This window comes from Neovison vison, chromosome 4 (genome assembly GCF_020171115.1).
Source record: "Neovison vison isolate M4711 chromosome 4, ASM_NN_V1, whole genome shotgun sequence".
NCBI lineage: Eukaryota > Metazoa > Chordata > Mammalia > Carnivora > Mustelidae > Neogale > Neogale vison.
Window position 1 is genome coordinate 193,802,570 of NC_058094.1, and position 23,360 is coordinate 193,825,929.

The 23,360-nt window shown below is 37.4% G+C and overlaps 1 protein-coding gene across 1 annotated transcript in view; it reads right to left on the reverse strand.

The window, feature by feature from the left end:
* IMMP2L (inner mitochondrial membrane peptidase subunit 2) overlaps positions 1-23,360 on the reverse strand; it is an 880,236-nt gene that overhangs the window by 813,460 nt on the left and 43,416 nt on the right. Inside the window, exon 3 of the mRNA XM_044246392.1 lies at positions 23,059-23,195. Coding sequence (XP_044102327.1) covers positions 23,059-23,193 — 135 coding nt within the window. The 5' untranslated portion in view covers positions 23,194-23,195. The remainder of the gene's footprint in view (positions 1-23,058; positions 23,196-23,360) is intronic.

Here is a 23,360-nt window from a genome sequence, read left to right on the forward strand (position 1 = left end):
CCTCTGCCCAGAATACCTTTCTCCTACTTGGAAAATTCTACTTATCTCTCAAAGCACAGCTTGGATGATGACTTCTGTATGAAGCCTTGAATAAACAAACAAAAAAATACCTGCAGTTCCCTTATAGAAATTAGGGAATTACGTACTGGTGCTCCAAGCCAGAGGACAAAGAATCCCCATAGACTCAAAACCTGACACTTGGATTCATCTTTTCCTTATAGATCACTTGTCAACCAGCTTTTCTAACTCCAATTGTTAGAATCAAAAGGTAATGAGTTGCAAACAAAACATCTATGTAGGGAAAAAATCCCAGAAGGAAGCATGTCTAATTTCAAACAGTAAAATATTAGAATCACCAGTCAACACGTGGAAGACCTTGTTTGATTTTATAAAGGACACAATACAGTTTTCTTTTACCTTTCCTCTCCTCTACAAGGTTACATTTAATCATTCCCCCATCTGTGCTCCCTTTGCTATTGAGGTTGACTTCAACGATACTTCTTAAAACCTCGTTATAGGTACCTGCCTACATAGATGACTCCCTCATTCAACTGTAAGCTTTTCACTTGCAGAAATCATGGCTTACCCATGATTGTGTGCCCTGAAGAAGAGCTGAAAATAGTATTTCTGTATTTAAAAGTTTAAAATATTAAAGGTTTTAAAAGCATTTTTAAATAAGATGGTTCCTAGGCAATGTACACTATCTAAACAATGTATACATTTCTTTTCATAAAAACATATTCTAAAAAAAAAAAACATATTCTAGGTAAGTCTAGTAAGAAATCTTTTGTGCTGCATCAAGTTAGGCAATTTAAACACTAGCAATAAAGTTGAGGAGTGCTTTATTATTATGCATAATGAAATAATGCTGGCGTAGAATTCATTATGTGAAATAGAATAAAACAGAATAAAATTTTCACAACAGAATAAAATTTTTTCTTCACTGTTCATTTATGAATATGAATAATACTTATCTTATAGAAAAATTTTCTTCAATTGGGAAACTGTTCTATGGGACTATAACAACCATAATTCTTTGTACTTCAATTTAAAAACTTATTAAAAAGAAGAAGCACTTAAGTTCCTGAGTTTCCTAAAACAACTTTTGTGAAGAAAAATAATGCACTAACTTCAAAATGAAAAATGTATATGAAACGCTCATTCAAATAATGCTATTTCAGAAAAATTAGTAAGTCATGTTATTACTTAGAAATTTTACATCTCACTTTTCCTTGTGGGAATGGCAGTTTATGCTTCAAACAGAGCAAGTAATCTTTTCAAATCAAAGAAGTAACACACATGAAATCTAAATTAAAAGTCATAAACTTTCGGAGACTAATGTAACCAGAGTCTGTATTTTCTTGCCATATTGTTAATACCTTAAATCCCAGATTTGCCAAGACAACATCAAAATTATAACCAACTTAAGATAATCAACTTTGGAAGTAAGAAACCTCAGAGAATGGGGCACCTGCATGGCTCAGTTGGTTAAGCCATTGCCTTCGGCGCAGGACATGATCCTGGAGCCCCGGGATCGAATCCCTCATTGGGTTCCCTGCTCATCAGAAAGTGTGTTTCTCCCTCTGACCCTCATCTCTCTCATGTTCTCTCTCACTCTCTCAAATAAATAGATAAAATCTTAAGAAAGAAAGAAAGAAAGAAACCTCAGAGAATATTTAATCTAGGAGTTTCCACCTCCATTTCAAAAATGTGTGGCTATGATACGGTTCCTCCTGGGAGTCAAGGAGATTTTGAGTTGTAAGAAAAAAAACACTGATAATCATTGGGATTACAAACCCCACAGCTGTTCTGCCCACCTTTCCTTCAGTGACTGGCATCTTCAAGTGCAATCTATTCATGGGCTCCCACCATGCAGCAGTAAGGTTAAAAATCAACAACTTACCCAAAACCAGACAAAGACCCCACCAAAAAGGAGAATTGCAGACCAATATTCCTGATGAACACAGATGCAAAAATTTTCACCAAGATACTAGCCAATAGAATCCAACAGTACATTAAAAAGGATTATTCACCATGACCTAGTGGGATTTATTCCTGGGCTGCAAGAGTGGTTCAATATCTGCAAATAAATCAGTGCGGTACACTACATTAATAAAAGAGAGGACAAGAACTATGTGATACTCTCAAAAGATGCAAAAAAAAAATCATTTGACAAAGTATAGCATCCTTTCTTGATTAAAACTCTTCACAGGGCAGGGGTAGAGGGAACATTACTCATAGAACCATCTACAAAAAGCCCACAGCAAATATCATTCTCAAGATCAGTAACACAGCAGCGATGTCCACTACTACCACTGTTGTTCAACATAATACTAGAAGTCCTAGTTTCAGCAATCAGAAAGAGAGGGAGAAAGGAAGAAAGAAAGAAAGAAAGAAAGAGCATCCAAAAAAGCAAAGAAGTCATACTCTCACTCTTTGCAAATGTCCTGACACTCTCTACACAAAACCCAAAAGTTCTCCACCCCAAAACTGCTAGAACTCATACAGGAATTCAGCAAAGTGGCAGGATATAAAATCAATACACAGAAATCAGTTGCATTTCAATACAGTAGCAATGAGACAGAAGAAAGAGAAATTAAGGAGTCAATCCCATTTACAATTGCACCAAAAACCACAAGATACCTAGGAATAAACCTAACCAAAGAGGCAAAGGACCTGTACTCAGAAAACCACAGAATACTCATGGAAGAAATTGAGGAAGACACAAAGAAATGGAAAAACTTTCCATGTTCATGGATTGGAAGAACAAATATTGTGAACATGTCTATGCTACCTAAAGCAATCTACACATTCAATGCAATCCCTATCAAAATACCATCTACTTTTTTCACCAAATTGGAACAAATAATCCTAAAATTTGTATGGAACCAGAAAAGACCCCAAATAGCTAAATGATTGTTGAAGAAGAAAACCAAACCTGGTGGCATCACAATTCCAGACTTCAGTTCTATTACAAAGCTATAATCATCAAGACAGTATGGTACTAGCACAAAAACAGCCACGTAGATCAATGGAACAGAATAGAGAACCCAAAAATGGACCCTCAACTCTTTGGTCAACTGATCTTCAACAAAGCAGGAAAGAATGTACAATGGATAAAAGACAAACTCTTCAACAAATGATGTTGGGAAAATTGGACAGCCACATGCAGAATGAAACTGGACCACTTTCCTATACCATACACTAAAATAGGCTCAAAATGGATGAAAGACCTAGATGTGAGAGGAGAATCCATCAAAATCCTTGAGGAGAACACAGGCAGCAACCTTTGTGACCTTGGTTACAGCAATTTCTGACTAGACACATCCCAAAGGCAAGGGAAACACATGCAAAAATGAACTATCGGGACTTCGTCAAGATCAAAAGCTTTTGCACAGTAAAGGAAACAGTCGACAAAACTGAAAGACAACTGACAGAATGTCAGAATATATTTGTAAATGACATATCAGATAAAGGGCTGGTATCCAAAATCTATAAAGAATTACCAAATTCAATATCCAAAGAACAAATAATCCAATCAAGAAACAGGCAGAAGACAAAGACAGACATTTCTCCAAAAAAGACAAATGACCAACAGACACATGAAAAAATGCTCATCATCACTCAACATCAGGGAAATACAAATCAAAACCACAATGAGATATCACCTCATACTGGTCAGAATAACTAAAATTAACAAGTCAGGAAATGATAGATGTTGGCAAGGATGTGAAGAAAGGGGAACCCTCTTGCATTTTTGGTGGGAATGCAAGCTGGTGAACCCACTCTGGAAAACAGTATGGATGTCCCTCAAGAAGTTGAAAATAGAGGTACTTTATCACCCAGCAATCACACTACTGGATATTTACTCCAAAAATATAAATATAGTAATCCAAAAGAGGACCTGCACCCCAATATTTATAACAGCAATGTCCACAATAGCCAAATTATGGAAAGAGCTCAGATATCCATCTACAGATGATAAAGAAGATGTGGGATAAGTGTGTATGTGTGTGTGTGTGTATGTGTGAATACTCAGCCATCAAAAAAAATGAAATCTTGCCATTTGCAATGATGTAGATAGAACTAGAGGGTATTATGCTAAGCTAAATAAGTCAATCAGAGAAAGACAATTATCATATGATCCCATTAGCACGTGAAATTTAGGAAACAAAACAGAGGATCATAGGGGAAGGGAGGGAAAAATAAAACAAGACAAAAATCAGAGAGAGAGACAAGCCATAAGAGACCCTTAATCATGGAACTAAACTGAGGGTTGCTGGAGGGGAGAGGAGTTAGGGGATGGGGTAACTGGGTGATGGGCATTAAGGAGGGCACATGATGTCATTAGCACTGAGTGTTATACAAGACTGATGAATCACTGACCTCTACCTCTGAAACTAATAATATACTACATGCTAACTAATCAAATTTAAATTTTTAAAAAATCAACTTGGAGAAGTCTTTTAGATAGCACTTGCTCCAAAGACAGAGAACTGCGTTTATATCTTGGCACCGTTTCCTTACTCGCCAGATTACCTTAAACAGATCATGTAACCCCTCTAAGCCTCATTTCCACGTCACAGGGCCGTCGTGAGAAATAAAGACAGGGTCCACAAAGGGTTAACCCAGTGCATGATAGAGAGTAAACAGTCAACAGATTAATGTGATAAAGAGGAAGCTAGCAACAACAGGACAAAAGGAAGCAAACAAGCACAGTATTCTTCCTGTCAGATTCAAGATAAGAATAAGCTTCTGCATATGGCTCTGTATGTTTTTTCTTTTAAATACTACACTGGAAGTCTTCTGGCTGAAGATTCTACCACTTATTTCTAAATGCTTGGTGGACTTTTTCTCCATTTCTTTTAAGAAGGTAAAGTCAACATACTTTTTTTTTACGAGAAGGAGAGAGAGATGGGGGGAAGGGCAGAGGGAGCGGGAGAAAGAGAATCGTAAGCAGGCTCCATGCCCAGTGTGCAAACTGACCAGGAGCTCGATCTCACAACACTGAGATCACAACCTGAGGTGAAACTGAACAGCCAAATTGAAGCCTAACCAACTGAGTCACCCAGGCACCCCAAGTCATAATACTTTTATTTTGGATCTCAATTATTCTGCTTTTAGGAATTAATCTTCCCAAAATTTAATGTGCACAACTTGTTAAAAATATTTTCTATAAAAACCTTATATCCATTATGTCTTAAATTACCATTTTTAACATACACACATACACATGCATATATAAAAAGATATTCATCAAAAATCCAAGTCATTAGCTCTGACTGACGAGATTATGGTTTCCTTTTTTTCCCCTTTTTCGGGGTGGGGGGAGGGTGGTTGGGGGAATTCTTGTAACATTAAAAAGGTTATGGTATGATTTCCTCTGCCCTAAGTATTATATCATTCATGCTAAGAAAGACAACATAAGTCAGCAGATTTCAGCAGATGTTAATAAATTATGCTAAGCCTAGAAATAGCAGATTTCAAACCTACTTTTGGAACAAGTACAACACAGCAGTTGGGTTTAATGCTATCTCTGATCAAAGACTATGCTGAAGGATTTTTATTTCTCCTACAAACAAATATTATTGTCAAGGTATCCTAAATTCTCAACTTGTGTCTAAGTTCAAGCCAAATGACAGTTTGGGGAATTTATGTCTTGGTTTAGAAAAATAAAACTCCCCTAGAGAACTGAAGAGAGACATGATGGATTTCTTACCTTGTAAAATTTAGCCACAGCCATCAATCAGTAAATGATATTATTCTGATTTTGATTTTTTCTATAAATTTTTATTGATGTTTCTGCATATTCATTTTTTAATTTTAAAAAAAGTTCCCAACCTGTAATTCACTGCCTATCACCTACCAACAAAGCCTGGTTTTAACCTCACTTCTCTGGGCACAGTGCTTTCAACCCCTTCAGGCCTATAAAGAGCACCACCCACACTGGCAATATACAATCTAAAAATGTTTGAATATTACATATGGTGCTTTTCAAAGAGATGGTCCCCAGTTACAACCAGGAGGAACCAGCAGTAGCTCTCAGATTTCTTTTGAAGAACCATTATTAGAGAAATCAGGGTTGTCTTTTTTTTTTTTTTTTTAACTGCAGCACTGGCCAAGAAGCATGAAATACCATGAAAATAAATGTATATTCTGATAATAGATTATTCTTACTGTAAGAAGCCACACTTTTGAAAGAATGTAGGTAAAATGGTCTAAAATGTCATCTTCCTTCCTATTTTTTTAAAAGATTTTACTTATTTATTTATTTGAAAGAGAGAGAGAGAAACAGAGTATGGTGGGGAGGGGCAGAGGGAGAGGAAGAAACGGACTCCCCACTGAGCAGGGAGACTGACCCAGGACTCTGGGATCATGACCTGAGCAGAAGGCAGATGCTTAACCGAATGAACCACCCAGGTGCCCCCTTCCCTTGTTATTGAGGCTTCTAGAGTTTTGGGATTTGCCTCACTAAGTATACAAAATAAAATGAATAATAACTGTGCCCAAGTCTGCATGAAGATTTAAGTTAGAAATGGAGCATTCCTTTCAGGTAAAGGATACTTATTATCCCTACCCCTTAATACTTGACCCCTTTCAGTGACCAACCATCTAATTCAAAAATGACTCAAACTTTTACCCATAGGTCCCTTATTGTGGGAAGCATATTAAAACCTAGAGTCACACACTCATTATGCTTGAAGGCGAAAAGAAGAAATGCAAATCCCAAGGCATCTCAGGAAGTTTAGACTTATTAAGCTGTAGTTACATCTGACACTTTATTAATAAGTACAGAATAATGGGTTCTTCGTGCCTGCTCCAGCTTCCAGACGTTCCCCCACAGGGGTGTCTGGGAATATCATGAAGTCCCCACTAGAAAGCGCCCCCTTACAGGGTCCCTTGAGAGCTCTGCTCTAGACCAGGCACAACACCTTGTCCAGACCATCCTGGCAGCCTCTTTCTGCACATGTGTAGACTCAAGACAGGCCCCACAGAAGCAGGACAAGAGATACATTCTTCACATGTCCAACTTAAACAACAACAGGAAAGGAAAAGGATGCGTTTGGTAAGGATGTGAAGATACTAAAAAAAATTCATTCATGTTTTCTTTCATGTGTTCATTCCTTTGTCACTGTAAAACTACTGAATTCCAACTCTGACCGGCACTGTGCTAGGCAATGGGATTTTTCACCCTTGCAAATCCAGATATGGGCCTAATCACATTTTATTCAGAGATCTGAGAGCCTTTTTTAAAAATAACTTTGTTTTAATCTTATCCTCTTTTTTTTTTTAATGATTTTATTTATTTATTTGAGAGAGAGAGAGAGAGAGCATGAGAGGAGAGAGGTCAGCAGGAGAAGCAGACTCCCCGCTGAGCAGGGAGCCCGATGTGGGACTTGATCCCAGAACTCCAGGATCATGACCTGAGCCAAAGGCAGTCGCCCAACCAACTGAGCCACCCAGGCGCCCCTCTCATCCTCTTTTTTATACATGTCCAGGTCTTCAAGCAAGCATTCCCCACTTAGGGCATTTTCTTCCCCCTTTTGACATTTCTGCATGAATCACACTCATATAAAATAACGTGTACTTCTGTAGATACTTTATTTTTCCTTTAAAAAGCAGGTCTTTAAAGCTATATTAAAACAATGTTAAAGTGGACATACACTATATTAGTTTAATTTGGAAGTGTAATGGGTTGCTAATTTTTTAGTCTCCTAAACTTTTGATTTTTTCTATGCACATAGAGTGACACAACACAATTTTATGGGTATTCTCATATATTACTTGTACAAATAAAAACCTTTACAAACTATCTACAAGGTAATTTGCCAAAACATATCTAAAGTCTTTAAAGTGGTCTTATCCTTAGACCTGGAAATGTTACATTTGGTTAAACAATATGGTACAAGGATATTAAAAGCCATTAAAAATCACACTACAGAAAAATATTTAAGGGAGCGGGGTGGGGTGCCTGGGTGGCTTAGTCAGTTAAGCCACTGCCTTCAGATCTGGTCCTGATCCCAGGGTGCTGGGATCAAGCCCTCGGGCTCCTTGCTCAGTGGGGAACCTGCTTCTCCCTCTCTCCCCTGCTCTTGTGCTCTCTCTTGTTCTCTCTCTCCCGCAAGTAAAAATAAATAAAATCTTTAAAAATATATTTTAGCGGGGCACTCGGGTGGCTCAGTGGGTTAAAGCCTCTGCCTTCGGCTCAGGTCATGATCCCATGGTCCTGGGATCGTGCCCCGCATCGGACTCTCTGCTCAGCAGGGAGACTGCTTCCTCCTCTCTCTCTCTCTCTGCCTGCCTCTCTGCCTACTTGTGATCTCTCTCTCTCTGTGAAATAAATAAAATCTTTAAATATATATATATATATATATATATATTAGAATACTTGGATATGTTTGGAAAAATAAATTAGGTGAAAATATAGTAAATTTAAAAAGAAATATAGAGAAAGAAGGGAGAGAGGGTGGGGAGGGGGAAGGAAAACAGCACAGAAAAAGATAAGAAGAATTTATAATGGTTGAGAAATGCAAATTTTGAAGTCAAAAGCCTGGGCTTATATCTGTTTAATTTTTAACAAATTAATCTTTTTGTTCCTGTTTCTTCATCTGTAAAATGGATAATAGTACCTTCATCACAGGGTTGTGGGAGATACTAAATTTACTAGTATATTTACAGTGAATACTACATTCTAACACCCAAAATACAGAAATCATTCAATATTTTCCAACTACTAGTATTATAGAATAACATCTTAAAATTAATTTATTCTGTAAGGTGGTATAGATTATTTTCATTTTGCATATTTTTCTATATTTTCCAAGTTTTCTTCAATCAACATGCAATGCCTTAGAGTAAGAACTAATTTTTTAAAGAGAAAAACCATCTGATTTTTACATCTTTTTATTACAAGTATTTATGAAGTATGTTTTCTTCCTTAACAACTTTCTTCAGTGTTTAAGCATCCCCTTAGTTCAGATCTCTGTAACTAGACAGCAAACTTTCTGGCTCAATGCAATAGTCCAATAACTATTAAACACTACCATTAAATATATGTATAGTGTTTCCTTGCTAATAAAACAGATATTGACATAGCTTTCCAAATTAATAGTTCTAATTAATCATGACAAGAAATAAGTCGTGTATAATTAATGAGATATAAAATTTATATAAACATCTCTACATATTATCAACAAGACAGGTTATTATATGCAGTATAAACCAGCTACATGGATACATCCATACATTGGCGCCAAGATACACCTACAGACTGACAAATCCGTAACTGCCTCATAAAACTGAATGAAGCTTTCTTAGTCCCTGATAGCTCTACAATCTCTCTAATTGGGTTCCAGGTACCAGGGCATACCTATCTATTTACTTGTACAGTATCTGTGAACAAATCTGTGAACAAAAAGATGAGACCATGGTTTTAGATCTTTAGTTCCTCATTACTACTCAATGTGGCATCCTATAGGAAAAAAAAAATTCTAGCAGTAGAAAAGTATATCAGTAGAAATTCAAGACCCCTGAATTACATGAATCAAAGCAATCAGAATTAGCAGGTTCAACTATGTAGGAAACAAACAGCATGTTAAAAGGAATTAAAAAGCACTGAGACAGATAAAAGAGACTGAAGTCTTTATATTGCTTCTTTATTGCTACAAAATAAACATTACAAAACCTAATACAAAACTGTGTATTTGCTCTTGATTCTGCAATTTAAGCTCTGCTTAGCTAGGTGGAAGTCAACTAGACTGACCTGATACCACTCGGGCAGCTACAACCGTAGAGGTACTAGTGGTCCCGGAGGACAAGTTCCACTGTGCAAGCAAACCCACAACAGTACCATGAAACATGGTCACCACTATTCCAGTCTCCAAGATCAGTTTCATCACCACCTTTCCAGCTTCTAGTAAGAGTTGTATACCATTTGTCCAACTTTGGCCAACAATCCCCTACTGTTTTTCTAGCCCTCTGCTGCCATCCAGTCCCCAAACCAATGCCATCTATTCTAGAATTTTGTTTAGGCAGCACCTCACTAATTTGGGCTACCTTTTGTTTCCTAACAAACCACTCCAAAACTATGAGCCTAAAAAGAAAAACCATTTATTTTTTCATAATCCTGCAACATAAGTTTCACTCAGAGGGGCAGATCCTCTGCCGACCTCTCTTTCCTGAGGCCATTCATGTGGCTGCAATCATCTGTGACTCAAAAAGGGCTGGAAAGGGCAAGATGGCCCTACTCACACATCAAGCACTTAACAGTTAAGGAACTCCTTGACCAGGATGCTTCACTTATTCTCCAGTGTCCCCTCTAGCAGGACTGCCTGAGTTTCTTGCATGTTCTCCACTCACAAGCACTGATGAAGTTCCTACTCGAGTAATATTTGTTGATGAGCAATTGGCTAAAGCAAGTCATATGGCCAGATTCAACGTGGGAGGAAATGTGATTCACTGAGGAGCCATTACTGTAAAAATCTACACATTTCCCATGCTAAGTCAATGGGCCATTCTCTCAGATGACACTCTATGCTTCTTTTTGATCATTTTAAAAACTACAGATGGGATGCCCAGGTGGCTCAGTCAATTAAGTGCCTGTCTTCAGCTCAGGTCATGATCACAGAGGGTCCCGGAATTGAGCCTCCCATCAGGCTCCCTGCTCAGTGGTGCATCCCCTTTTCCCTCTTCTTTTGACTGCCCCCCCACCTGCACTCATGCTCTCTCTCTCTTTTTCAAATAAATAAAATATTTTTTAAAATAAAAATAAATTAAAAACTACAAAAGTGAAAGATTGTTTATATTGTAAAAGAAAGAAAGAAAGAAGATTAGCTGGCAAAATAAAAAACTAAACAAAAAATTAAAAGACAAACATGCTAAGCTATAAAGTATAGAACACACATTTAAAAGCTAAAAAACAAAGTAACAAGATAATACAAAATTAAAACTAGAAAGAAGAAATAAAAACAAAGATTACAACTAATAAGAAAAATAAAAAATGAAAATTATATATTGATATAACCATTGATACAAGGGATTAGAAGAAATGAAATAAGCTAAAATTAGCATAAATGTTTGATGAATGATTTAACAGACAAATGTATGGAGAATGGAAAATTTTTTCTATTTTCTTTCATTCTATGTCTATTTTCTTATTATTTTATTTATTTATGTGAGAGAGAAAGAGAACATGTGCAAGACAGCATGAGCTAGAGGAAGGAACGAGGGAGGGGGAGAAGCAGACTCCCTGCTGAGCAGGGAGCCCAACGTAGGGCTCTATCCCAGGACTCTGGGATCACGACTCGAGCGGAAGGCAGATGCCTAACTGAATGACCCACCTAGGCAACACAAGAATACACTTTTTAAAGTACTAAAATTTAGAATTCAAAAGCTTAGCAAACCAAGACAACCAGGAGTTTGGAAGCAAAAACAGTTCCCACGTCTGGCAAATGCCCCAACAACTTGCCCTACCCAAGAGTTGGGGGCTCTCTACAACAAAAGGTTTCTCAAACATATTTTTTTTATTAAAACATAATTGAGACATAACATTATATTAGTTTCAAATGTACAATACAGTGATTCAACACTTGTATACATTGCAAAATGACTCACCCCAGTAAGTCTTATTACCATCCACCACCATACAGAGTTAAGAATTTTTTTTCAAACTTGAGTATTTACAGAGCTTGTCACAACACAGATTCCGAGGTCTTAGCAATAATTCCATTTTCATAGCACTGGGACAGGGCACAGGAACCTTCATGAATAAGGCACCCCAGGTGGTACTAATAAAAACCTAAGAATGACACTAACTCTCAAAGGGCTTTCTCAGACCATGGGCCTCCTTATCCTTTGCATTGCACTTATTGCTTGAAGCCCTTAGGACAAGCCTACATTTAAAATTTCAGACTCAAGAGCTAAAATCCTCCATTCCCTTAGCTATAGCTCAATTTGAGCTGCTTCACCCTTTCAAGCCTCCCTCCAGCAATAAAGCAGCATTTTTCAAATTACAGGTCATGACCAATGAGTGAGTCATAGAACCAATTTAATGGGATGCAACCAGAATAGAAAATATCAGAGGGCAATGCACATAATGACGGTAATTACAATTTTAGTATTGTTACATGAAACTTCTGTTTCAGTTGTGTGTATATATGTACAGTGAAAAACTATATTACTTAATGAGTCATAAGTAAAAAGGTTTGAAAACCTCTGCCATAAAGAATATGATGGATTCATCAAGAAACAAAAAAGTTTTCAGGTGAAGAGTTCAGAAACACCCTCAAAGTCAAAGAAAAAAATTTTAATGATGATAATTTCATTTCATCATATTTCTGTGGGGTTTAATTATTCAGGCACTTCAATGCTTCAAAGAACAAATTTAATATGCATTTATTCAACATTACTCTGAAAGGGTAGGTGAGAGGAACATGGTCCTTTTCTTTTAGAAGCTTACAAAGTAGAGTTAGCATTAACCCATGAAATAAATAGAAGACGAGAGAACAATACAAAACATTTACAATCATGAGTTAAACATGTAGTGCTGTCAGATTTCAAGTAAGTGAATGATGGAATTAGGGAAGGTTTCATGAAGAAGGTAGGGCTTGAGTTTAGCCTTAAAGGGAGCACATGATAGAAAAAGCAAAAAGGAAAAGGTATAGTAATAAGTGTTGTTACATAGCCAAACAAGGTGAACGGCCTATAAAAGGAATCTCAAACACTTGGTGTATAACTTCTCTTACAACTAAAATACCCCAAACATAAGACAAAGAACAAATGGAGGAAGACTCTAAAAGGTAGCAAGAAGACTGGAGGCTAGGGACATTAAGACTTGAGGAATGACATGGTGGCAAGTTCCTGGGTTTTCTTTTTGCTTCTCATATATTCTAGATAACACACTGGAGAAGCCTGCAACCAGGCGTCACCAACAGGCAGAACAAAAAAGCTTGAAGAAAAGCCTACTTTCATGGCACCTGGGTGGCTCAGTCAGTTAGGTGTGTGCCTTCGGCTCAGGTCGTAATCCCAGGATCCTGGGATCGAGCCCTGCATCGGGCTCCCTGCTCAGCAGGGTGTCTGCTTCTCTCTTTCCCACTACCCCTGCTTGTGTTCCCTCTCTCACTGTCTCTCTCTATCTGACAAATAAATAAACAAAAAAATCTTTAAAAAAAGAAAGAAAGAAAGAAAGAAAATCCTACTTTCCAGCCATAGGGCCAGGAAAAGGACACCCAAGCAGAACAGAAAACACTTCTTTTAAGACCCATCCTAATCCAGCCAAACACCGAAGGAAACTCTGCCCCAACACCAGAATGTTAGTGGGTGGAACAGGGAACTGGGGCTCCAGCCACAGGCAGCATCAGTGAGACTGGGTACTTTCCCTTCACTTCCCCCAGTCCTGGAACAAGAGGTAGAATGAAAATGCAGGCCATGTTAGTCAGCACACACACTACCAGCTATCCCAGGATTAGTTTGGCAATTTCTTAAAAATGAAACATATATGCACCATCCGACTTAGCAATTCCACTCCTAGCAGCGTTATTCACAATAACGAAAATGTGGAAACAACTTAAAGGTTCATCATCTGGCAAGTAGAAACAAAATGGAAGAAAAAAGTCCATACAATGGAATTCTTTTTGGTAATTAAAAAAAAAAAAACTATTGATATATGGTACAACGTGGATAGACCTCAAAACACATTACGGTAAGTCAAAGAAGCAAGACACAAAAGACCACCTATTGAATGGTTCTAGTTGCAGAGAATGCCGAGAAAAAGCATAAGTTAAAGTAAGAATTAACTTCAAATAGACAAGAGAGATCATTTTGGGGGGTTGGAAATGTTCTAAGAGATAATGATTCTACAACTCCATAAATTTATTAAAAATTACTAAATCATTCACCATGGATAAATTCAACAGTATAGAGTTAGCCCACAATAAAACTGTTTTTTTTTAAAAACTAGACAGATGGGGTGTCTGGGTGGCTCAGTGGGTTAAACCTCTGCCTTCGGCTCAGATCATGATCTCAGGGTCCTGGGATTGAGCCTCGCATCGGCCTCTCTGCTCAGCAGGGAGCGTGCTTCCCCCCTCTCTCTGCCTGCCTCTCTGCCTGCCAAATAAATAAATAAACAAAATATTTTTTTTAAATAATAAAAACCAGACAGAACAGTATAATAAACTACCATGTTACCCATCATCTAAGGTCCAAAATTATGAACTCACGGCCAATCTCGTTTCATCTGAACATCACCCCACTCTTCCTCCTCCCGTATTACAATAAAGTAAATCTCAGCTATTATACATTTTACTGCAAATTTTATGTGACAAATACTATAGAAGATTTTTCAAACTAACAACAATACAATTTTTATACCTTAAAAAATACACTAAAGCACAATTGATAAAAATGGTACCTTGGCCATTTTAAATAATCTTTTGTTGTTTTCTCATATTTTCAGTTTTGTATTTTATTTCTTAAAACATATCACATTTAGCAGCTGATAGTTCTAAGAGCTTGTCTTTAAAGTCTGATTCTGCCAAAGGATGTTATGGACTCTCACTTAGAATAGTGCTCATTTCCTTGTGTGATATTTTTACTGTGAGATCCTGTTCCTCAAACGTTGTCTGTGCCCAGGAAGATCAGTGGTCGCTCCCACCAGGTGCATGAGGAAAGTCCAAAGTGACTGACGATCTCAAATTAGGGTGTTTCAATTGCGGTGAAGGTGAATTCAAACCTCAGTCCTCCACTAGGGGCTTTTCCCCTCTACTCAGAGTCTAGAAAATTCTTCTTGCAGAATAGATTTTGGTTTTAGTGTATGCCTTCCCTAAATATGTGTCTCCTCCATGGTCCTGAATTTATTCAGAATTTCTGTTCCACCTCCCAACCCTGAAATGAGCCCAGGGCCTTGTCTTCTGATCCCCATGTGGCTATTAAAACCCAAAACTCTGGGCGCCTGGGTGGCTCAGTTGGTTAAGTGACTACCTTCTGCTCAGGTCATGATCCTGGAGTCCTGGAATCAAGTCCCACATCAGGCTCCCTGCTCAGCAGGGAGTCTGCTTCTCCCTCTGACCTTGTCCCCTCTTATGTTCTCTAGCTCTCTCTCACACTCCACACACACACTCTTTTTTTCTCTCTCTCTCTCTCTCTCTCAGGTAAATAAATAAAATCTTCAAAACCAAAAAAAAAAAAAAAAAAAACCAATAAAACAAAACTCTGAGTTACCAGGAATTGACAAATGTCTGTAGGATAGCTTCAGACTTCAAAGCATACTGACTACTCTGGAAATGTATTCCCCTTTATTTGTGGTTTCAGATCATTTCCCTTACCTCCCTGCAAGGTCACTATGCATTTTTAAAGATTTTTCATGTTTTATTTATACTTTTTTATGAGTTTTGTATTGAGAATATTTTCTAGATATCTACTCTGCTATATTTCCAGAAAATGAAATCTAATTCCTTCTTTTAAGAAGCCTAATAAAGTTTATAATCTTCAGTCTAGAATAGGGCATTTTCCATCAACCTAGGTTTCAAAGTTTGAAATCTTTTACCTCCCACCATAACATTAATTTCTATCTTTGTTTAAGATCCAAAAGTACCACAGAACCACCCAAAATTAAATTAACTTATCAATCAGACCACTGCAAAAACAAAAATAAAATGGAAAAAAATATCTCTGTGAGCATTATTATAGGGAGGCATTACACAACAGTGATAAAGCAGGACTTTTATTAGTTATCATTTAGTAAAATGGAAAGCCTTACCAGAGTTAGTTGGAATCAGTTCTGAAACTTGATGGCTGTGTGAGCTTGGGTAAATTATCTCCAATGTTTGGCCTCAGTTTTTTTTTAAATGTATAGTTTAGCTAGAGTCAATATACCTTCATGTATTAAAAGTTCTGGGTGGCTCAGCTGGGGGACGCCTGGGTGGCTCAGTTGGTTGGACGACTGCCTTCGGCTCAGCTCATGATCCCGGAGTCCTGGGATCGAGTCCCGCATCGGGCTCCCAGCTCCACGGGGAATCTGCTTCTCTCTCTGACCTTCTCCTCGCTCATGTTCTCTCTCACTGTCTCTCTCTCAAATAAATAAATAAAATCTTTAAAAAAAAAATTCTAGCCATGGGAATCTGAATAAAGTATTAAATTTAAAATAATGTAAAAGAAAACTATTAGTATGCCAATCAGCAATGATCATGACTCAGAAGAGTACACAAAAGTCTTATTAAAGGAACGCGGTGTACGCAACTTAAATGGTTCAGCAACAATGTTTTTGTGAGTGTGTATACATGTAGGTACGTATGTGTGTGTGTGTGTGTACACAGAGAGACACAAATACCCATGTCTGAGAGAGAGGAAAAGAAGGGGAGGGAGAGAAAGAAGGAGAAGGAGGGGAAAAGAAAAGGGGACAAAATAAAGGCGGCAAAATATTGAAAACTGATGAATCTGAGCAGAAACCCATGGGAGTTCTCTGTACTACTCTTACAACTTTTCTGTGAGTCTAAAATTACTTCAACATCTTTTTTAAAAGTGTTATGAAGTCAGCATTTAAATAACAGATATAACCCTGGCTACATAAAACAGAAGCATACTGTTCTATCATGGGAAGTAAAGGAAATCCATGAAGGGACATTATGAAGTTATCACTCACCAACTGTTTCAATCTCACATATGTTTGTTGCTATAAATACAAACTGATCTATTTGAATTCTCTATTAATGACAGGTTGCAGAACTACATAAAAATGTATAACATCCTGATGGGTAAACACCTTAGGTGAGATTTTTGAGCCGAAGGTAATTTGGGAAGAAAGCTCACACATCAGCTGAGAAAGCATTCCAACATTAACTCCTGGCTTCCTCCAAAGTCAGCCGCAGACGACCAAGGGGAGTAAGAACACAGAGCATTCAGCATCGCAGGAAATGTGTGCCCTGTGGTTCCCAGCATCTTGGAAGTGCAAATTCAGCAGGTAGCATAAAACTCCCTAACTCTACAATAAATTCTGGCGCATAAATCACAATATATGTATCTCTTTCCTTAAGAGTCTATATTTGTATCTAGCTTCTCAGAGTGTCAAAATAATCGTTATAACCAATGATAACTGTTGAATATTAAGCCCTCTACAGGTTTAAAAATTTTTTAATAAAATAAAATAAATAAATGTGACAAGGAGAGGGCGAAAGCCTCTTTGCTCGCTTTTTTGACAGAACTTTTAATTTTAAGCTCAGCAGGAAATTCAGATAATGACTGCAAAGAGCCAAGCAGGAGTCTAAGATGTTTATTACAAACCAATCTCTTCAGGATCATCTGCAGATAGCTGAAAGTCAAGACAATTTTGAACCAATGGAAGTGTGTTATTGATTAGTAAATACCTCAATGCTGAATAAACTATTTTCCCTCCCATTCTCTAACTTTCTAATTTATTCTGCATAAATCTTTCTCTGAAGTCTGAGCTAGAGAGATATAATTGTGGAATAATATTTTCAAGTATTTTCCCCTCCGGCTATGCCAACTGGAAAAAAGAAGATGGTATACTATATGCTACAGATAGCAATTCCAACAAAACAGGACAGTGATACCTGCTTTCTTAAAGTCTTAATTTTAAATGAAGAAGGCATACATCTTTTATAAGAACCAGTGACCCTGCTATAGGCATTCTCACTCAAATAAAATCTAAAACTTTGGTATGAGGTCATTAAACTATTCCTAGGGCACCTCTTTTACTCTAAAAGCCTCAGTAAGCAATTGAACTTCTAATTTGAATAATTGCATTCCACCAACATAAATTCCCTCTATAGTTTCAACTGTATGCAGTATCAGTCTTCATTTCCTGAGTTAAATTAATATTGAGTAATGCGGTGCTTCTTTAAAAAAAAAAAAAAGTGCATCCACTTTCATAGTAACCTTTCAGCAACTAGTAGAAGTGATTCATGTGCACTAGAGGGGAATAGTTCAGTATGAGTAATCATTAACCAATAATTTCTGCCAGCATTCCCTGTGTGTAGAGCATTGCAAAAGGTACATCTCATCCAATAAAGTGGATATATCTATACAACTTTATTTTAAAAATCAAATGTTTGATAAACTGTACCATATTTCCCATCAAATTGTCATTCTATCATTAAAAACTTTACTTTCATTTATGACTTATCTTCAACTAGCTGTGAGTCCTCATGTTTGACCACCTCTGTCCTTCTATTCAGATACCTAATAAATTATAAATTAATGCTGGGAAACCTAACTTATTCCATAGTGTTCAAAAAATAACGATTTCTGGGCGCCTGGGTGGCTCAATGGGTTAAGCCGCTGCCTTCGGCTCAGGTCATGATCTCAGGGTCCTGGGATCGAGTCCCGCATCGGACTCCCTGCTCAGCAGGGAGCCTGCTTCCTCCTCTCTCTCTCTCTCTCTCTCTCTGCCTGCCTCTCTGCCTACTTGTCATCTCTCTCTGTCAAATAAATAAATAAATAAAATCTTAAAAAAAAATAACGATTTCTTGTAAGAGAGAATCCTGAAAACAAGCTTCTCCTATTAAATCCCAAGCCAGCAGAATTCTAAAAAGACATAAGAAACAGTTCTCATGAAAAATTTGCTACCAAAGTGAATTTCCAATGTTGCTATAACAGCATTTATTCAATACACTCCAAAAGACTGGTACAATATATCTCTTTAATGAGATTTGATCTTTCAGTCCTTTGATTTTCTTAAATAACATGTCTACAAGTTGCAGAGTGACCTTTATGAAAAGCCACTCTAAAGTGATGATCCAAGTGGCCCTGGATGACTTCCAGCTTAAAGACATCTAAAATGGATCAACCTATTCCAGAATGCAATGACTGAAAATTTCAATCTACTCCAATCTTGTCTGTCTTTGACTTCAAAGACTAGGGTCATTGCAGGTAGACTCAAAGGTGAAAAATAACTTTTTAGATTACCCCTGAAGTCAACCAAATACCATTGAAGTCATAGTGGCTATAGTAGGTATACTCACCTACTCAGTTTTTTCCTTCCCTCCTCACTTTGCCATAACTCCCAATCTCACTGACTTTGGGTTTTGATACATGACTTACTTATTTGAACAGAGGAGTCAAAGTTCTGAACAGAGTCTTTAAGAGGTTCTGAGTGTTTCTACTCACCCTCTGATATCTTGCTATCACCCATGAAAACATACCCCCAAGTAGCCATGGCTCCTTCAGTGTAGGTCCCACAAAGACAGATACATGAAGTAGACGGAACCAAACCCAGAGTCCAGAGTGACTACAGTTAATCTACCAACCCATGAGTAAGAAATAATGATCTGAATGCAAGCAACTGAAATCCTAGGGTAATTTATTGCTATAGTAAAAGTTAATACCATGACCAACAATAAAAGGGCTCAAGGTATTATTCTTCGGCACCACTCTATTCCAAATTAAAACTTCCAGATCTATGCTCCAAAATAGTATGCTAAAGCAAACGAGTTTTCATTTCAGTACCAGGCACTGGCCAAATACATCTGATAGCCTGATACCTTCTCATCTGAAAATGTATCCATTATTCAGGGTTAATAACCTTGAAACTCTTCTACTAAAGTAAAAGTACATCGACGACAGAATCCATACCTGATTCGCCATCCCCCACCACACCTAAAATAGTGTTTCACACTTCTTAGCCATTGATAAATGACTCCCTATTCCAACTCAAAGTTACCTCTGCTTTTCATTATTGTCCAAATCTCAAAATGATCTCCTGAGTCACAAAATGATTCAGATACTTGAAATGACAGAAATGACTAGATATGATCTTTCCACCTGAACACACATGTATTCTAAAGTGCACAATGAATGATGCTCAAGACTGGTAACCTACACCAACATAAATTCCTTCAAAATGGCACAGAGTAGGGGCGCCTGGGTGGCTCAGTGTGTTAAAGCCTCTGCCTTCAGCTCAGGTCATGATCTCAGGGTCCTGGGATCGAGCCCCGCATCAGGCTCTCTGCCCAGCAGGGAGCCTGCTTCCCTTCCTCTCTCTCTGCCTCCCTCTCTGCCTACTTGTGATCTCTGTCTGTCAAATAAATAAATAAAATCTTAAAAAAAAAAAAAAGGCACAGAGTCCTTCAATGAATACCGAGATGTAGAATGACATGTCTCATGGCGCTGCACACAAACATGCTACAGAGCTATGTCAGCGTTCAAGGCAGGTCTCACAAAGGGGCCCAGAAAAGCCTTCAGGGGAGCACATTTCCATCTTGAGTCCTCTCTGCCACGCTGCCTCCTGATCATTGATTGTACCAGTCTCATTTTCTGCATCGTCCTCTATCACCCAACCGATCTAGGTAACTTTCTTTCCTCTTCTTCTCCACACTTCTTTTCATTTCTTGCCACTTGTTTTTTCTCCCTTTCTCTCACTTCTAAACCTGGTACAAGAAGGCATCATTGCACATTCAGAGAACTCCCTTCCTTCACAACAAATCAACCAACTGCCAAATACCAGATATAATTCTCGGGCCTCAGAGTCAATAAGAGCAGGTGTGTTCCTTGCAGGATGCTCGGGGACTTCCAGTCATGACCACACACCCTGCCAGCTATTTAGTACTTGTGTCATTACAGATATTTGAAGACAAGAATTTTTGGTCAAAAATTCTGCTGAATTCCACAGTCTAAACATGTTCGGTTCATCACAGTTGTGCAGTAGCAAAGATGTCTTCAAAAATGCTTAATTAATTAATCACTATATCCCATTATTGCAATTTCTGCTCCTAAATAATTTTAAGTATGGTTTAGTAATATCTAATGAAATTATAAATAAATTCTCTATTACACTTAGAAGGAGTCAAAAAATCCTAAAATACAGACCCAACTGTAATAAACATATATGTTTGTTTTCTTCCCAGAATATCCTTTCCTCTTTTATTCTGAAAATAGCATGCCCTCTCTTCTGGGAAATGTCACCCCTTCCTTACCCCAAAAGCTGATTCAAATATATTCTGTCATTTTCTTATTGAGCCTAGCCATGGCTAGGGCTGTGTACCTGTCTGAAGCCGGGCCAATCAGGGCACGTTAACCCATGGGTCAAAGTTGATCTATATTTGTATAGATGAGGCTACATGACTGAAACAATCAATCACAGTCCTTTCCCAAGATCTTTCAAAGTAAAATTAAGGCAAGAGGAGAGATCTCTCTCAAGTGGAGACGAAATGGGGCATCTTAAAGCATGAGAGCTGCCAGCAGCCCTGTGCCCAGCATGGTGAAGAAAGCCGATCTGAGAGAACGAAGCCAAAGATGCAGACAGAAACAGACGGCAGAAACACAGAAGACAGAGCACCCCGCAGTGTCCAAATCCCTGGTTTCAGTTGTCCCTGCTGATTGTCACACTTCTGCCTTCCTCCTGGGTACATAATAAACCTTCCAATAAACTCTCCTGTATATCTAACTCAATTCAAGCTCTTATCCTGTAATCAGTAGCCAAGGAAATTCTACATAATATACCAGACAAAATACAAGGTAACAAATTTGACTTCTTGGGAGTAGGGCCCAGAAACACTGTAAGAAATGTATCTGCAGGAAATGTACCTGCAGCAAAAAATCCGATTTAACAGACTGGCATTTCAGAATGACATTAATATTTAACACTTTCTTCACTGTCTTCTTAACTGGGGGTAAGCCTTGTCTTTTCATAAGACAATCAATTTCTTTTATTTTTTACTGAATTCCCTCTTAGCTCAAGCCATGAACAAAGATATTCATTGGGTCTATACTGGCCTAAATCATCGTTTAGGATATTATGATTGTTGCACGATACTCTAGAATATCATTAGATCCAAGGTAAGAAGGCTTTGTGTTCTGGAAAAATCTATCTCAGTATAGTAATGGTTGTATAGCAAAATAGCACTCACTACCAGAACTTAGGAAGAGATCTGATTTTCAATACAATAATTACATTTTAAAATGCATACTCATTCTAACTCCTCAAAGCTGATACCTATGCCTAGTTAAGGAACTAGTTCTGACTGAAAACAAAAAAATAAATAAATAAACGTTTATTCTTTATATAACTTTAAGCTCTTACAAGTTTATATATTCATTTTACTTATTTGTTTTATACAGCTATCTAGAACAATGTGAACTTACTACATGTTCACAATGGAAGAAAACGAACCATATCACAAAATGCAAAATCATCTTAATTACATAAACTTACTCATACAGCTACGTTATTAGCATCAACTTAGAACAAAGTCTTCTCTGTTATTCCAGAAGACTATTTGCACATAAGTTTTGGAAATCTCCACTGCAAAATTCTTCCAACGTAAAGTGCATTTAATCTTTTCAAGCAGCAACATACTTAAAGAACACACCCAGAATATCTGGGACCAGTGTTCTACACTATTCTACCTACTGAAAGTGTGTATGTTTATACATATATGCATACATACATATTTATACATGAACACATATGTGTACTTATGTATATATACACCCTTGTGTATAAATATAGTATATATATTTTTTATACATATATAGATATTTTGGGTGTAAGTACATATATATGCATATTAATATGTATATGGATACTGAGATAGATAGATATAGTAACTGTATGTATATATATGCATGTATATATATACATATATATATGCATACACACACAGTAACTGAATTTGACCCAAACCCATCCTACGACTACACTATCAATACAATAGCAAAGGATATTTAAGTGTGGATTCAAATATAATTAAAATATCTTAAAATCCCAGGTCATAGCTACAGAAAATGGTGTCATTTAGTAAAATTTCCTTAGAATCTCTACTTATAATCCTAAAGTAACTAAAATAAAAACTAAAAAAAAAAAAACCTACAGATATAGAGAACGATTTGATAATTATTGATAATTATGTTTATTCACCTCCACCCTGTTTATAATATGATTACATTAAAAGACCTTTTAAAACAATTTAGTAAAGTTAAATTTCAGGTCAAGGCCTTTTTAAAACTTTTCAGTTCCCAGCACAGAAATAATATACAGAACTCCCACTGCTAGTACACGAGAAACCATAAAGAATGTGCTATAAAGAATGAAGCCACATCCGTTTTTACCTGCATTGATGCTCCCTCCACTCTGGCCACACAGGCCACCCGGTCCAGGAAAGTCACTGCCACGGGCACCGCCACAAAAAAGCCCTTACAGAAGGCTTTGGCATATCTTCTCACCCAGCCTTGTGACTGTGCCATACCTGAAAACAAGTACAAAATTAGCCTCAAAAAAAAAGGTAAAAAAAGAAAAAACAAAAGCAGCACAGGAAAAGCAAGAGTTAAGGAAAAACCACCTCTTCTCTTAATATATTTCACATGCATCCCTACAAGCAGTGGAATAAATCTGATTTAAATCCCAAAGGCAA